The sequence below is a fragment of the Malania oleifera genome, chromosome 7 (assembly GCF_029873635.1).
Source record: "Malania oleifera isolate guangnan ecotype guangnan chromosome 7, ASM2987363v1, whole genome shotgun sequence".
NCBI lineage: Eukaryota > Viridiplantae > Streptophyta > Magnoliopsida > Santalales > Ximeniaceae > Malania > Malania oleifera.
In genome coordinates, this window is record NC_080423.1 from 87,543,036 (window position 1) to 87,560,296 (window position 17,261).

Sequence of the window (17,261 nt, forward strand, 5' to 3'; positions counted from 1 at the left end):
ACCAACAAGCAATGCTATGACAAGACTATCATAAGAAGGTTGTAAAGATGCCAGGAGAAGAAGTGCTTTATCTTCTTCTTCAACTTTTACACCAAGACTCATTAGCTAGGTTATGATCTTGTTGTAATCATTTATGTGGTCAATAATATTTACCCCTTCTTCCATTTTTAGCTAATAGAGTTTCTTCTTCAAAAATAGCTTGTTTTTTAAAGATTTTGATATGTATCTCTGTTCTAATTTATTCCATAGCTCAACAGGTGATGATTCATCTAAAACAGAATATTTAACTTCATTTGACAAGAGTAAACAAATAGAACTAATCGTTTTCATTTCCATCTCTGCCCAATCATCATCATTGATATTTTCTAGCTTCTCCCCGATTAGTGGCTTGATCAAGTCACGCTGAATCAAGATATCTTTGACTGTACTTTGCCATAAACTGAAATTGTTCCGACCGTCAAATTTCTCCACGCCAAACTTGGATGAATTAGTCAGCTTGGTAAGAAGAGCTTAGTCGACTTCACAGTGATCAACTTTGTAGACACCCTAATTTTTACTGGGCCTTCCTCGATGGCTTCGAGGTTGCTTAGATCTGACCATGGGGAGAAGCGAGAAGTTTTCGCACAAAGAGGCTAGGGTTTTTTCGATCCGCAGGAGAAGGAAAGAGGAACACTGGTGAGGCTAAGGCTATGGTTGCAGGGGAGCCAAGAGAAGAGAAAGGGGCATCAGCTAGGGTTTCAGAGGCGGTTCGTAAAGGGGAAGAGAATGGAGAAAAGAAGGAGAAGAGGGAACTAGAGAAGATCTTGTACACAAATGAAGAAAATGAAAACGGATTTTTTTTTTTTAAAGATTTTATATGTCAAACTCTTGGAGCCATCGATGCCCAACACGCAAAGCATGGTTCTCCACTCCTTCTGTGCCCTGTGTGGCCTCCTACTCGCCATTCAAGTTGTGTTCCATTGGGACGATGTGGATCATGCCACGTGGGCAATCCGTGTCACTATAATTTGATCCACTCTCAAGGTGCCACATGTCCCTATTGGTCTTGATTTTTGAACCGGTATAGAATCAGTTTAATCCTTCTTATCGTATTTTAAATTCATAAAAAATTCATAAAAATCCTAAAAAATATAGAAAAATTACAAAAAAATCAAGATAAATTGAGGAAAATTCTAAAAGTGTTTCTAAGCCAGTTTTCATTGCTTTTCCATCTTTAAATAATTTTTCATGTTAAAAATCACAAAAAATAAAAAAAAAAAACAAAATTCACAAAAATATAAGGCTAGGAAGATATTTTCATACTTAGAAAATCATAAAAAAATTCAAAAAAATCACAAAAAATTTTAAAGATATTTTTGGGACTTGATTTTCATTATTTTTCTTTAATTTCATTTTTGTTATTTCAAAAAAACAAATCAGGAAAAATGTAAAAAATTTCAAAAAAAAAAAGGAGAAAAATCAAGAAAAATATTATGAGACTTGAAAATCATTTTTGGCACTCTTTTCTATCCCAAATAAATTCTCAAACCTACCGGGCTATTATTTTTCGTACTTAGAAAATTCTATAAGCATATTTTTTTTTTTTTTAACTATTTTCTCGATTTTTTGATCCCGATGGTTTAAACAAAGGGTATGAACTCTTCAGAATACGGTGTGCCCTGATTTTGAGGGGATACTTATACTGTATTTATTTTGTGCTCTTTTCTTGATTCTTGAAAGGCGGTAATTTTCTAAGGCTTATTAAATTTATTTTCGGATAATTTTTGATTAATTAGGTATCGTTCGTAAGAACGGGTGCGTAGGGGATGCTGATTCTTTCCCCTGGTGTAACCGAACTTCCAAGCTGACTCTAGAAACACAGATCGATTCTACCCTTAATTGAGTAGTAATCAAGTATTCTAATCACACTCCAAAAGGTTAGTGGCGACTCCATACACATGGTTTTCCACGAAAATATCATTTTTAAAAAATCCACCTTTTCTAGTTTGCATACCCCAAGGCAACACACACACACACAAGGTGTTCCTACCCCATGCAAGAGAACGTCACGACAGACTTGATAAAAAGAGCCTAGTCGACTTGGTAGTGGTCGACTCAATAAGAAGAGCTTAGTTGGCTTGTCAATGGTTGACTTGATGAGAAGATCCTGATTGCCTTGAAAATTGTTGACTCGTTGAGATTGATTAGGTCAACTTGGTGAAAGTTGGTCGGCTCGATTTGTCATGACCTATCCTTGGTAGGACTACAACTGAACATCTCCAAGTCGATTGTCTCTAGTCAACTCAATTAAAGTTTGTTTGCTCATTACATAGGGACCTTAGCTCAATTGCCTTTAGTTGGTTAGCAGCTTGTTGTTGGTTACCTTATCCACTCAGCGGAGTTCTCCTCAGCTTAACAATTCTTGCTCGATAGGATCTACTCATTAGCTTGGCATAGTCCCCTCTAATTCAACATAATATTCTCAACAAAACAATTATCTAATTTTCCAATTGTTTGTTTTGATTAGCAATCATACGATTAAGTTTAGGAGATGATTAGTCTACATGAAGGAATGATTGCAAGGCTAAGGGGTGAGGTGAAATTAATGATTAATCCTATCTAGTTAATGATCTTGGTTAACTTGTTAGTGGAATACCCCTTAATAAATACATTGATCTTGGTGGTTACCATTGATCACTCTTAGATGGTTAAATCTATACATGTAAGAGCCCTTACTCTGATACCAATAGTTGTCCTAAGTGGTTACCCAAGAGGGGGTGAATTAGGTTTAATGAAACTAATTTCTTGGTCGAAATTTTTTTAAAAATCGAACAAATCAAGAAAATTTCACAAATATTAAAACAATTAATGATAATATAGAAAGAGATATGAAAACTCTTTTATAGTGGCTCAACTTTTCCAAGCCTACGTCCTCTCTCTCGATGCCTAACCACTAGGAGATTCAACTAACAAATCCCTTTGCTTTCTATGGTGGCAAGGACTCCAATACACCCCATGTTTTGAAAAAGACAAGGACATTGCAAGAGATTAGAATATAATAGCTAAAAAATTTCCTCACAAGGATTTAAAAATAAAAAGTAGTTCTGATTATGAAAACTCTATTAAGAATATCAAACTAAGGCATGAAATTTTTGGTGTTTATCTTTGTTTGAGGAAGATGAGCAAATGAAAATTTTAATAAGAGATTGAGAGTATTTGAATTGGCAAATGTGATGGCAAAAGTCTCTTTTATATTTCATTGGGCTTAAGAGGCATTATTAGAATACCATTTGTTGGCCTTACAAGGCTCAAAATCTTATTTTGATAATAACAAACAAGAGAAACTTAATATATTTGGTTAAGTGATGATATTTCAGGACTCACAAAGATCAAGCAGGTGAATAAAAGGTTAAGTGCTCACAAGAATCTTTAAAAGCTTGTATTCCAAAGAAAGACAATCAAAAGAAGCTTAAGGCATGAATTCCAAAATGATCTATTAAAACTTGAAGAATATGAGAGCATGCATATTAAATAGAAAGCTCAAAGTATATTAAAACTTGAAGACAAGATAGAGTCAAAGCAAGCATGAAGACTTAAATGTTTAAGAATATCAAAGTCTTAAAAAGTCTTTATGTAAGTACTTCATATTTAAATATCTAATGAAATACTTTGAAGCTCATTAAATATGAGAGACCTAGAGACCTATTTTTTAATCTTGAAAAATATTTTCTAAGTAAACAAAACAAAATTTCATGATTTGAGAAGCAAAGAGAGCTTTTACAAAGAAATCTTAAAAACAATATTTTTGAACTAGACAAAAGCCTGACTGAAAACCCTCAGTCGGCTGACATATTTAATGTTTTTAAGATGGACAGACAGAAGGTTGTCAGGCGACTGACCATACCTTGACAAAAGCCTGACGAGGTAAACTGAGAAGCCTGACCGTGTTTTGTCAGGCGACTACCACCCTTATGACTTTGAAATTAAACTGAGTTTTAAAGTGATAGGCGCCTAACCAAAAGTGACAGACTACTACCACGCGGTAAAATTCAAATTTTTTATAACGGGAAAGATTTTAAAATTGATTGCTTGGGGCTCAAACTTATCTAAAACTTGGGCACTACTCCAAGTAAACTTGGGGACCAAGTAAATTACTTTTTAAAGTCTATAAATAGCCTCTAAGGCCATTGATTTTTATACACCAAGCAATTGAAAATCAATTCTCAAAGCGAAAACTCTTATACTCTTAAAGCTTTCATGCTCTCATCTTTGCACATCTGAATTGCTGAGATTTTCTAGAAGCAACTGATCAATCCTTCTCTGTGTTTCTGAATTGTTGATTCTTATCTAGAAGGAAAACTTGGTGAAATCTCTTTTGAGCTTCAATTGTATTTCATATTGATATTTTGATTGAAGTATATAGTATTTGAAATTGTACTAATCCGCCCTATCTGAGGGTAATTCTTTGTACACAAATTATTGATCTTGTTCTTGTAGATTTGACGATTCAAGGATTGTTTGGATCGTTACCCAAGCATGAGGTATTGCTTGGAGAGGCATTGCTCTAGCCTAGTGAAGGAGTGTTTGAGCGTGGGGTATCGCTCATAAGGTTTTGTTCCGCCCGAAAAGGAACTGGCATAGTGGAATCCTTAGGTGGTTTTCCTAAGGTGAGGACGTAGACTGGGGATAAGCAGAAACTTGTAAAAAACTCGGTGTCACTCTCTTTCCCTTACTCTCTTTATTTTCAGCATAGATTAACTGCATGGATGATTTATATTTCTTAATCATAAAAACTACGTGGTTTGGATTTTAAATAAGCTAAAGTTTAATTTGTTTTTGGGATTGCAGAAGCCGAAAGGGAGTACGTTGGTTGATCAATAATTTGCGGAAACCTTAAGGGAGTACGTTGATTGGTTAACAACCCAAAACCTATTATGGAAGGTTTATTTGAAATCTGAATTTTGGAAAGAGTGTGGATGTTATATTGATTATCATATTGAAAGATCAATTACATTAACCACAGGACTTAAATCAAATAATCATGTATATAGGGCTGCATACAACTAAATATCTTGAATTCTTTAAAAAATTGTAAATTGCCAAAAGAAGTTGCATAGTATATCCTAATTTGAATATTGATTGGTTGATTAAGTTTTTTTGTGTGATTATGGATTGAATAAAAAGAACTAAGTTTTTGTGTGATTGTTAAATCAACAAAAAGGTCAAGAATTCATTGAAAGAATTAAAAGAGGTTAAGAATCTTAAAAAGAATTGAAAGAAAATTTTAAATAACACCCCCCCCCTTTTTTTCTTGGGACTACACCTTAGTTTTCACCATTTTACCTAAAAGGTTTAGCAATTAGGATGTGGACCAAATATGTGTATTAAACTTTAACACTCCCCTACACATGTAACTCAACAACATGTGGGGAGATAGATGACAAACAACGTCTATTATAAGGAATACAATAATTTTTTAAAAACCACATAATGAACACAAGCAATGAGAATAGAACCCAAAAACTCCTGGTAACCAACTTTAATGTCATGTTAGAATATCACTTTACCTAAAAGCTTAAGCTACTAGCTTGTAGGCTAACTATGTATATCAAGCTTAAAAAGACATATATATGATGTTTGGAGTTAAACTAGTTATTTTCTATCCATCAGAATATGACAAGTACTATGAACTATTGACCGCTCCTTAATTTGGGTCAATTGACCCGTCATTAGTTGTTAAACACATGTTGTTTAGGATTCAATTGACCTCTTTTAAGGACTAGTCGACTAGGAAACCACTTCACCAAGTTTGGTTGACTAGCCTTCTAGGGCGATCTACCAAGTTTGGTCGAGGTTTGAAGCCGAGTTGCCCAAATCAGTGTGAATTCTCTTGTATTTATTTATTATGCCTTAATATGATTGTCATATGAGTTTTAGTATTCACAACATTACAATTTGAGAGCAATAAAATACAAATAGACGATTAACAAAGTCTTCTAAATCTCTCAATCGTCCAACATTAGTGACTTGAAATCTTGTTAAAACACAACTTAAAAAGCAAAGTTATAATCCAAAATAATTTGTTATCATCAAATCCATGTTATGAACTTGGTGTTAACACCCCCTTCTTTTCTTTTGTCCTTTTATTCTTCCTCGAACTAGGGTTTTGTGATCTAACCCTAGTTGTAGTACCCACCAATCATCGCTACCTTTGCTCACCGTTGATGCCATCATCCATCCTTGCCTTAGCTGATGGTTTTCGACGACGCTTTGTCCACTACCAGATGTCAAAAATAAATCAAAATGTTGGCATACTCCTTTCCTTCTGCTTGCAACACCATTAGCCCTCTTCCAATGCCATTTAAGACCACCCCACCTACCGTGCACTGATCGCTAAACATCCACAACACCACCATCAATGGCCTTGGTTGTCAGAGAGTACCAAAGAGCTGCCATGCATGCAGTCCACTCTCTCTCTCTCTCTCTCTCTCTCTCTCTCTCTCTCTCTCTCTCTCTACACTGAATCTTTGTTCAAGCAAGTTCCTCAAAACACAAAAACATATAGCATATTGACCGCAACCATATAATCCTATTTTGGTTGGTTGTTAATGTTGTTTTTTGGAGGCCTTTAATTCTTTTTTTTTTTTTTTTATTTGTAATCTCTCAATACTTGTCTGGTAACCATGATATTCCTCCGCTAAAAGTGAGGGCATATCAATAAATAAATGGAGGTGCCGCCCTCCTTTAGTAATAATAATAATAATAAGGGAGACAATTGCAAAAAGACATTTTAAACATCATATATAGAACTTGACCATCTCATGATGAAGCTTCATCAAATACAAAGAGCATTTGTGGACTCATGTTCAAGCAAACGTACAATGAACTTAAATAATCAAAGACCATACCTTGGCAATTTTATTCAAGAGCAAGAATGCTAAGAAAACCAATATTACAAGAACTTATATCTTTCTCCTTTCCTGGTTAGCCAAAACCTCTTACGCTCAAGGTTTTCTCCTCTCCCTTCTCTTCCCCTCATTAGAAATTCCCCAAGCCTCCTTTTATAAACACCCTCTAGTTTTTAGTTAATTTTGTAATAATTGAAAAACAATGAAGACGCACATGGAATAGACTAATTTATTAGACAAAGCTAACTTTCAGATTTTAAAAAACGTCAAATTTTAAAGTTTTAAAATTTTTCTGAAAAAAAAAAAATCTAAAATTTAGCTTTAAAAAGTGGAAAAAAAATTGTTTAACAAATGTTTTATACCCAATTTTTACTTTTAAAAAAGATAACTGTAAGAAATCACACCTAATATGTAGCTCTATTATTTTGGTGATTTGGTTAGGCTAGATTAAACTAAAATTTTAGTGCAAAATAAAGGGAAGTCCCTCAAAATAAATAAATAAAACAAAATAAGAAATGGCTAGTAGCAACTAAACTGTCTAGGTAACAAAAAAACCAAAAAGGGATATTATAATGTAGAGAAACTTTTTGGAGATATGGGAAGTGCAAATCATAGTTCAAATGTCATGTTCATTGTGATTCCCTTCTTCTCGCTCATCTTTTTTCTTGCTGATTCTATTTCTACTTTTCCTTGCTCTCTTTAATCTCTTCCTTCTATCTTATCAATCCCCCTGATTTTCTTTTGTCCTCATTTTCTTTTTGTTTTCTCACTCTTTTCTCTTTCTTTTTTCCTTCACTTCCATTTTTCTTAAGCCTCACTTCAAGTTTCTTGCAAGACCCGATTTTGATTGCAACAGAAACGCAAATCAAATGATTAAATCTGAAATTTGTAGAGCGATCTCCTATTAGTTTGGGGACCATGGTCTTTGAAGGCAACCGTGCACGCACCACCAAAAGAAAGTCACTCATAATTATGCTTCCACATCCTTCACTTACTAGGCCATGGTCCGAGATGCAACTTCATTTCTCAAAAATTTAGAATGACAAGACTGCATAATAACAAGAACATCAACTAACCAGTGAACAGATATCAGGCATCCATACTATTTCTCAGCAGCTTCAATGCTCAAACTGCAATTCAATTAGTTTTCAGCAGCTTCTTGTGTGCCTTGTGTCACGCCTGCTATATCTACTTCACACAAAAGTAGAGAAGATTGTTTTTGATAAAATGATTTACCCCATCAAGGCAGAATGCCATGTATGCACAGAATAAGCCTGGAAGCCTGAAATGCAATTAACAAAAAACAAACACATATAATGAGGAAATTACTTGTTTCTCCACAAGAAAAACTTCTACATAAACTGGTGTCCTTAAAATGTTGACATTTTTTCTTCACCTCGTAATTATTTTTTTTAATTGGCATCACCCGCCCTCTGTATGAGTGAAGGAACGGGTGGTTCCATACTGTTGTCATACATATTTCCTTTAGGACACTCCACCTGCAAAAATGAGTACTGTCTTTCTGGACTAACATAGTCCCTTGAGAAACTTGTTGGTGTTGGAGAGTTTTCGGTCCTGAGTGTGGGCAGGTTGGGGCTGTTCCAAAGAGGAAAACTCGGACTAGGTTGCATTATTCCATCCTCGCGAGGTAAAGGTGACAGTGCAGGCTTGTGGTTTTCACACATTTGTTTTCTGTAAAATTTATCTTCCACAATATCATAGAAATCTGCAGTTCGAACTTCTTGAGCAAGAGAGCACCAACAACAAAAGAGCCATTGAGCACAATCCGCAACTGCTGGTTTTCCAAAAAATAAGTCATTTGCAGGTAAGTTGAATCTCTTTCTCATCTGTATCCTCCAGAAACCACCATATAGCAAACCAAACACACAAAGTACAACACCAGTTACCCCCAAAGCCTCCCTGACGGTTTCATTATCGATATTCATTGCAGCCAAATTGAAGATCCAGAAGGGAGCCGTGCAGAAGAGAAGGAATGTTGCAATGTGAACGTACATGTTCCCCAATCCAAGCCTTTCCATATTCCACCCAAAAACACAAAACCCACAGAAAAGAGAGAGATAAGCTGGAGAAATATCATCCCAAAAATCAAGCAAACCCCCTCTCCATACAGGACTATTCTCAACAAACCTATGCTCATTTCCTGATGCAAATGAGAATCTCTTCTCCATTGCACATGGCTGCCCAGCGTTGGTAGTGAGAATCTGATCTTGTGCTTCCTTATCCATTTCAAAATCATATTCCTGCCCAAGAGGGCTTACAATGGAATACACACCGGCAATTGCTGGAGTTGCAATTGCAACAGAGAGGCAGATACCAACTCCTATTATTGGTCGTTCAGATCTTTTGTATCCCAAGTTAAGGCTGCACAAGGCATATTGAGCAAAGCAATTTACATGGAGTAAAGCAACAACAATCATCATATGGGTCCATTCATGGGGTTTATAAGTGCCATTTTTGCAGTATAGCTTTCTGAGCGTGGATATATCCTTCGGCTGCCATCTGCACAGAAGTACAAGGTGGTGGAACCGTTTTGGGTGTTGGTACAAACATATAAGAGTAAATAGAGCATTGAGAATTTGGTTATTGACCTCAAACCAGGCATCTCTTTGTGATTTCTTTGGCAGGACACCATTCAACATTCCTGTCATTACAAGAAAAAGGATCGCACCAGAGACAGCAACACAACTTGTCCATAAAAGAAGGGCTATGTTAAATGGATTGGCTATCCATTCTTTGCCCATTTTCCTTAGAGAAGCCCAATCGATTTTGTGTGGCAAAACCCGACTGAAGTGTTCTCTGATCCCCTTATTAGTGGAAGATGGTACAAAAGATGGGACTTCATCTCTTACGCCTGCCGTCAGCTGGAACTCGGATGATGGGAAAGCTAAACAACCAGTGCAACTGAAGTTCTGGAATTTCACTTTTCTTGGAAGGTTCATTAACTGAAACCCTCTCATAGGATTTCCATCACCCAGCAGTCCCCTTTTAGATGTTGAAATATGGAGAGAGTTATAGTCTTTGGTATTATCACTGTTCAGGGATGCATCTGCTCCTGATTCATCCCTGACTTTTTTCGGCACGTCACCATTTCCAGTCGAAACCATTCTAACCACAAAATTGAGCACTCTAAGGTTCCCCAAGGTCTAACACTAAAATGCCTATAAAACACTGTCAATTTTTATGCTCAGCTGCCAAAATCACACTATACTTCATAATTTTCTTCATGATCATTACGGATTTGGACCCTGTGGAGTTCATCATTGCTGGAAACCCCTAGCAGCCTGTCAAAACCTCCAAATAACTAGGAAGTTCAGCTGATCATAAACACAAGTTGCAAAAATCATAAGATGAACCAATTCAATTATAATTTATAAACAGAAATATGGAATCCTCTTTATCAACCAAGGAAACCAAAACAGAGATATATTTTTACCCATAGCAAACAAAACCCATGTTTCCAACCCTTTATTATGATAAAGAACATGCTTTTAATGGCCTGTCGCTCTAATTAAGCTCATTGTCAAATGCCCAGTAAGAACTTATGTTATATTTGTGTGTGGCTCTTATACTTAGTGGAATTCACAAACAAATGAAGAAAAACATGAGTTTTGAAGTGTTCCTAAGTGGATCTTGTCGACGAGGAGATCCAGAGAACAAGAAAAATTCAGAGATCTTGAAATACCGAGAGTAGAAAATGGGCTCGTCGACGAATGCCCTATTCTCATCGATGAGTGTTCTTTTTGATCTTGTCGACGAATCCCTTGTTCTCGTTGACGAGAAGTTCTGGGCTGCAAGCAGTTTTTCGAATTTTGAATTTGAACGTTGGGGTGGTTGGGTAATTGGAGGGAAACCTTCGAAACACTATTATATATGTCATTCTGGGCATGTATTGAGTGAGAGTGATCATTTGAGAAGTGTATTGTGTACTTTGTGACTTCCTTAGTGAAATTCTTATGCCATTATTTCCGTGGATGTAAGCTTTACTGAACCACGTAAATTTTATTGTTATTCTTGTTGTTTATCATTTTCTGGTTGTGTTTCATTTACTTGTTATATTTATTCCACTGTGTTTCGTATTTATCTCATCCATATCACAACATATTGGTATCAGAGCGATTGTTGCTATGGCATCGAGATCGTCTTCTGCAAGATTTGACATCGTCAAATTTAATGGAACTGGGAACTTTGGTTTATGGCAGAGGAGAGTAAAGGACATTCTTGTGCAACAAGGAATGACTAAGGTTCTACTTGATACTCAATCGAAAGGAATGGATGAGGTAACAAGGATAGATTTGAAAGCAAATGCCGCTTCTACAATACGCTTGTATTTGACCGACGAAGTACTCCATTGGGTGATGGAGGAAGATTCTCCAGCGGCTATATGGCGAAATTTAGAGAGTCGGTACATGTCCAAATGTCTCAATAATAAACTTTTCCTTAAGCAATGTTTGTATTGACTTAAGATGGTTGAAGGATCAAACTTACATCAACATATTAATGCCTTCAATCAAATTATTATTGATTTGATGAGAGTTGATGTCAAGTTTGATGAAGATGACAAAGCTTTGATGTTAAACTCTTTGCCCTCAACTCATACCTACGAAAAATCTTGTGACCACTCTTACGTGGGGCAAACAAACTCTTGATCTAGAAGATGTAACAAGTGCTTTCCTAAATTTTCATCAAAGATTGAAAATATGTAATGAATGAGAAAGACTTGTGGTAAAGGGTAATAACGAGAGAGGCAAGGGAAAATTCAAACATGGATCAAGTCAGAAATCCCGAAATCAATCCTAGAAGAAGAAAGAAATCCGGTATTATAAATGTGGTAAAAAGGGGCATGTGAAATCAGAGTGTCCGGATTGGAAGAAGGGAAATTTTGAAAAATATGAGGATACTTCAAAATATGTGAATGTTGTTCAAGAAGGAGGTTTAGCATGTAGTGATGGTGATGTTCTATTAGTTTTAGTGGGGTCGGATAATCTAACGGACTCTTGGATACTTGACTCAGCATATTATTGTCACATGACTCTGAACAAGGAGTGGTTCAGCACTTACAAGTTAGTGAATTCTAGATCAGTTCTTATGGGTAATGATGTTTCTTGCAAGATCATTGACATAGGAAATGTAAAGATAAAAATGTTTGATGGTGTTGTAAGAATGTTTTGTAATGTAAGACATATACCGGAGTTGAGGAAGAGTTTGATATCACTTGGAACTTTGGATTGTAATGGCTTTAATTACAAGTCCAAAGGTGGAGTTCTGAAGGTTTGGAAAGGTAATCTAACTGTAATGAAATGGCAGAAAATGGATGGGAATATCTACACATTGCAGGGAATTATCGTTGTAGGTAGAGCTGCAGCCATAGATGCTAAATCAGATGAGACCGTCTTGTGGCATATGCGCCTTGGGCTTATAGGGGAACACGACATGAAAGAACTACACAAGAAGAAATTGTTAAAGGGCTTGAAATCATGCCAGTTGGAATTTTGTAGGATTTGTGTTCTTGGAAAACAAAACAGGGCAAGGTTCAGATCAGCTATACATAAGATAAAGGATATTCTTGATTATGTGCATTCAGATGTTTGGGGCTCAGTTAGAGTTGCATCTAAGGGTGGACATGTGTATTATGTGAATTTCATTAATGATTACTCACGGAAGGTCTGGGTCTACTTCATGTCTCACAAATCAGATACATTTTCCATGTTTAAGATTTGGAAGGCTGAAGTGGAAAACCTGACAGGGAGGAAAATCAAATACTTAAGGTCGGATAATGGGACCGAGTATGCTAATTCTCGGTTTATGGAGTTTTGTGTGGAACAGGGCATCAAGAGACACTTTACAGTTCGTCGGACACCTCATAAAAATGGTGTAGCAAAACGGATGAACCCGACTCTTTCTGAAAGGACTCGGTGTCTCAGATTAAATGCAGGGCTATCAGAAAACTTCTGGGCTGAGGCAGTAAGTATGGCTTGTATTTTGATAAACCAATCACCAAGGACATCACTAGAGGGTAGAGTGGCTGAAGAGGTTTGGACGGGAAATGTAGTAGACTACTCCGGATTTAAGGTATTCGGATGTCCAGCTTATGTTCACGTATCTAGTGAGGAGAGGTCTAAGCTTGACTTAAAGTCTCGTCGTTGCATCTTTTTGGGATATCCAGAGAGTGTAAAGGGGTACAAGTTATGGGACCCACTGGCAAACAAGGTGATGATCAATAGGGATGTAGTTTTTGATGAAAAGGCTATAGTGAAGCATACTCAAGAGTATGATGAACAGAAATAGGAGCCAAAAAACTGGGATAGTGATGAACATGTTGTGCGGGTGGAGTTGGAAGCTCGAAGCAACTGAAATGATCATGGTCCTATGGTTGCAAGGAGCTCTAGCTCGGGAAACCAGAAAGTCGACGATATTCCTATACGGAGATCTAGACGTACTATCAAACCTCCATCAAGGTATAGATTTGAAAAGTTAGTATCTTATAATTTCCTTACTAGTTGCCACGATCCAACTATATTTCAAGAGGCAATGCATAGCCAGGAGAAAGATAGGTGGATGGGTGCGATGATAAAGGAGATGGAATCATTACATAAGAACCAAACTTGGGATTTGGTGGAACTTCCAAATGAGAAGAGAACGATAGGCTGCAAATGGGTATATAGGAAGAAGGAAGCAATTTCAGAAAAGGAATGTGAGAAATTCAAGGTACGGTTGGTAGCAAAAGAATGCTCACAGAAGAAGGGGATAGATTATGATGAGATCTTTTCTCTAGTGGTCCGACATACTTCTATCAGAATTGTGTTGGGGTTAGTAACCCATTATGATCTTCATTTGGAACAAATGGATGTGAAGATGGTGTTTCTTCACGGTGACTTGGAGGAACAAATCTACATGGTACAACCGGAGGGATTCATTGAACCAGGAGAAGAAAATTTTGTTTGCAGGTTGAAGAAATCTCTTTATGGGCTAAAAAAGTCTCCAAGGCAATGGTCTAAATGGTTTGATTCTTACATGATCAAGATTGGCTACAAAAGGTGTGAGTATGACTGTTGCGTACATGTGAACAAGCTTAAGGATGGTTCTCTTATTTTCTTGTTATTGTATGCCGATGATATGTTGATAGCTGCAAAAGATTTAACTAAGGTAAATCAATTAAAGGACCTGTTGTATAAGGAATTTGACATGAAGGATCTTGGCTCGGCCAAGAAAATACTTGGGATGGAGATTCATCGTGACAGAACTGCAGGGAGATTATGGCTATCTCAGAGTGGTTATGTACAAAAGCTGTTGAAGAGGTTTAGCATGGCTGATGCAAGACTGGTGTGTACACCTTTAGCGAATCATTTTAAGTTGTTTGTTGCAGGTTGCCCAAGTATGGATGAGGAAATCCAGGACATGTCAAAGGTCCCCTATGCTAGTGCTGTGGGAAGTTTAATGTATGTCATGGTGTGTACGAGGCCAGATTTGGCTCATGCTGTGAGCATGGTAAGTAAGTTTCTCTCTAATCCATGAAGGCAGCATTGGGAAGCCGTCAAATGGATACTCAGATACTTACGGGGTACATCGGGACATGGCATCATGTTCGGCAAGGAACAGGGTTGTCCTTCAATTATAGGGTTTGCAGATGTTGATTATGTTGGAGATATAGATGATAGAAGGTCTACAACGGGATATGTGTTTACCCTTGTAGGAGGACTGGTATGTTTAAGATTCATGGTACAGTCTCTGGTAACATTATCCATGACTGAAGCGGAATATATGGTAGTTGCCAAAACTACAAAGGAAGCCTTATGGCGTACTGGTTTAGTCATAGAGTTAGGGTTACAGCAAGATGCAGTGGTACTGCATTGTGATAGTCAGAGTGTCATTTACTTGGCGAAGAATCAGATATACCATGCTAGAATCAAGAACATTGATGTGAGATTCTATAGGGTTCGAGAATTGATTGCTTCGGGTGAGCTTGTGTTGGAGAAAGTTCACACGTCTGAAAATGCAGCTGATATTCTGACAAAATCAGTTACTTCTGAGAAGTTCAAGCATTACTTGGGCTTACTCCATTTCTCTAATTGATAAAAGGGTGACAAACCCAACTGAGCAATTCTAGTTCAAGGTAGAGCATTTAGATATGTTTTTCGGGATTCTCCTAGGGGGCGTATAATCGCCAAGGTGGAGATTGTTATATTTGTGTGTGGCTCTTATACTTAGTAGGATTCACAAACAAAGGAAGAAAAACATTAGTTTTTAAGTGTTCCTAAGTGGCAGCAGAAGACTCGTCGACAAGTGTCCTGTACTCGTCGATAAGGAGATCCAGAGAGCAAGAAAAATTCAGAGAACCTAAGATACTGAGAGCAGAAAATGGGCTCGTCGACAAATGCCCTGTTCTCATCGATGAGTGTACTTCTTGATCTTGTCAACGAATCCCCTGTTCTCATTGACGAGAAGTTTTGGGCTACAAGCAGTTTTTTGAATTTTGAATTTAAACGTTGGGGTGGTTGGGTAATTGGAGGGAAGCCTCCGAAACATTGTTATATATGTCATTTTAGGCATGTATTGAGTGAGAGTGATCATTTGAGAAGTAAATTGTGTACTTTGTGATTTTCTTAATGAAATTCTTGTGTCATTGCTTCCGTACATGTAGGTTTTACCGAATCACATAAATCTTATTGTTGTTTTTATTGTTTATCATTTTCTGGTTGATTTTCATTTACATGTTATATTTATTCCGCTGTGTTTCGTATTTATCCCAACCATATCACAACAACTTACTTTCATCAAGGCAGAAATTCAAACAATGTGCTCCTACAAATGCATATTTCTTCTCTGTTTTCCTCCTACTTCACAAAAATTTATAAAAAAGAAAAGTCTCATGCTTCTGCTGGTGTAAAGAATTCTGACCTAAACCCATTAACAGAGCAAAGTATCTAGTTCATAAAACATTAGTTTTTAGTTTTTTACGCAATAGAATCGACCTAAACAATCAAGAAAACACACTTCCCATACTAGTTCCAGATCAATTTCTGATATAGTACCCCATCACCAAAATAACAAATATCTTCTTTTAGAATGAAAAGTCAAGCAAAGAATGAAAATAAGAGCTTGAATCTTATTCAGAACCCAAAAAAAGAAACAGAAATACCAGAACAGAATTAACTCCAGCTAAAACGTACCTCTGGTTCTGCTCATCACAGCAATTTTAAGCAAAGGTTTGGGGCACTGCAAAAGTAAATGGATCGATGAAGACCCAGAAATACTGAAGTTTGCCTTTAGACTTTTCCGTTCAATTGCATAATGCGATTGCGAAAGTGAGATAATCTCTGTGAACAAGGACTTAAAGAAAATTAAAATATTGAAGGGAGACACTTTTCCTAGTTAGCATAATTATTGCAGGAAATTATGCGCGTTGTTGTAAAGTAAAAGGGTAGGAAGATACCCAGCAAGCACTGATGTCTGAACTTTTGCTTTTCCATTTTTGTTTCATCAGCCACGTTCAAATTTCAAAGTGCGCGGACTTTACTAGACGACACGTGATTGAGGGTGGGTATGAAAAACAGAAACGCCAAATCAAATTGAATCAAAAAATTTATTAGACATTTTTTTTTTAGTTTGGCTTTGATTTGGAGTTTTCAATTTTATCGGTTACTGGTCGGATTTTGATTCGATCAATGCAATAATTTTTGTTATAATATAAATAATTTGTTTTTTAATAACAATTTAAAAATGGGCAAGTTACTTTTTTGATATATATATATATATATATATATATATATATATATATTTTTTATAATTAGAGCTTGAATAATGAATTTTATTTATCTTTAATTCATGGGTAGATGGTTTTAAGCTTATGTAGGGTGTTAATTTAAAATTTATAAATTTAAGGCTTCTGAATTTTAAAATTAAGAAAAATATCAATTTGTAATGACTTTAAATTTTATATTGAATCTAACACTTCGGTTTGGTTAACCATGGAATATCGATCTAAAACAAGTTAACGTCTATAGTAATTTGGCAACTGTTTTCGGCGAACTGAAATTTAAATTCGATTACGATTTGAAGATTATGGTTCAATTAATCAAACCAAGCCTAACCCTACCTCACATGGCAAATGAAGCTATTGAATATGCGTATCCTATATTTTGGGAAAGAAAATTTTCACCAAAAATTTGAATTTGTATTGATTTAAATAAACATGATATAAAATTATATATTTATTAAAATATATACAAATCTAAATTTAAATTTAGATTTGTATGAATTCAAAAAAATATGATATACAATTATTATATATATATATATATATTTATACAAGCCCAAATTTAAAGCTTAAAATTTATATTTTAGATAGTTTTTTTA

The 17,261-nt window shown here is 36.1% G+C and overlaps 1 protein-coding gene across 4 annotated transcripts; it reads right to left on the minus strand.

Moving 5' to 3' along the window:
• Positions 1 to 8,093: 8,093 nt before the first annotated feature.
• LOC131160370 (uncharacterized) lies at positions 8,094 to 16,401 on the minus strand. 4 transcript variants are annotated; one of them, XM_058115994.1, is made up of 3 exons: positions 16,076 to 16,370; positions 8,284 to 10,222; positions 8,094 to 8,169 (listed from the first exon to the last, which is right to left on the minus strand). In XM_058115994.1, exon 2 carries the CDS (start codon positions 10,010 to 10,012, stop codon positions 8,300 to 8,302), a length of 1,713 nt encoding a protein of 570 aa, XP_057971977.1. In that variant the 5' UTR covers positions 10,013 to 10,222; positions 16,076 to 16,370; the 3' UTR covers positions 8,094 to 8,169; positions 8,284 to 8,299. The 4 variants fall into 4 exon arrangements, with proteins under 4 accessions (XP_057971977.1, XP_057971978.1, XP_057971975.1 ...); XM_058115995.1 differs by having other exon boundaries at positions 8,284 to 10,189; positions 16,076 to 16,313; XM_058115992.1 differs by lacking the exon at positions 8,094 to 8,169 and having other exon boundaries at positions 8,202 to 10,222; positions 16,076 to 16,222; positions 16,339 to 16,401.
• Positions 16,402 to 17,261: the final 860 nt, after the last annotated feature.

Bases quoted from the DNA above. Each gene is read 5' to 3' on its own strand.
- LOC131160370 (XM_058115994.1), bottom strand. From the start codon at position 10,012: ATGGTTTCGACTGGAAATGGTGACGTGCCGAAAAAAGTCAGGGATGAA.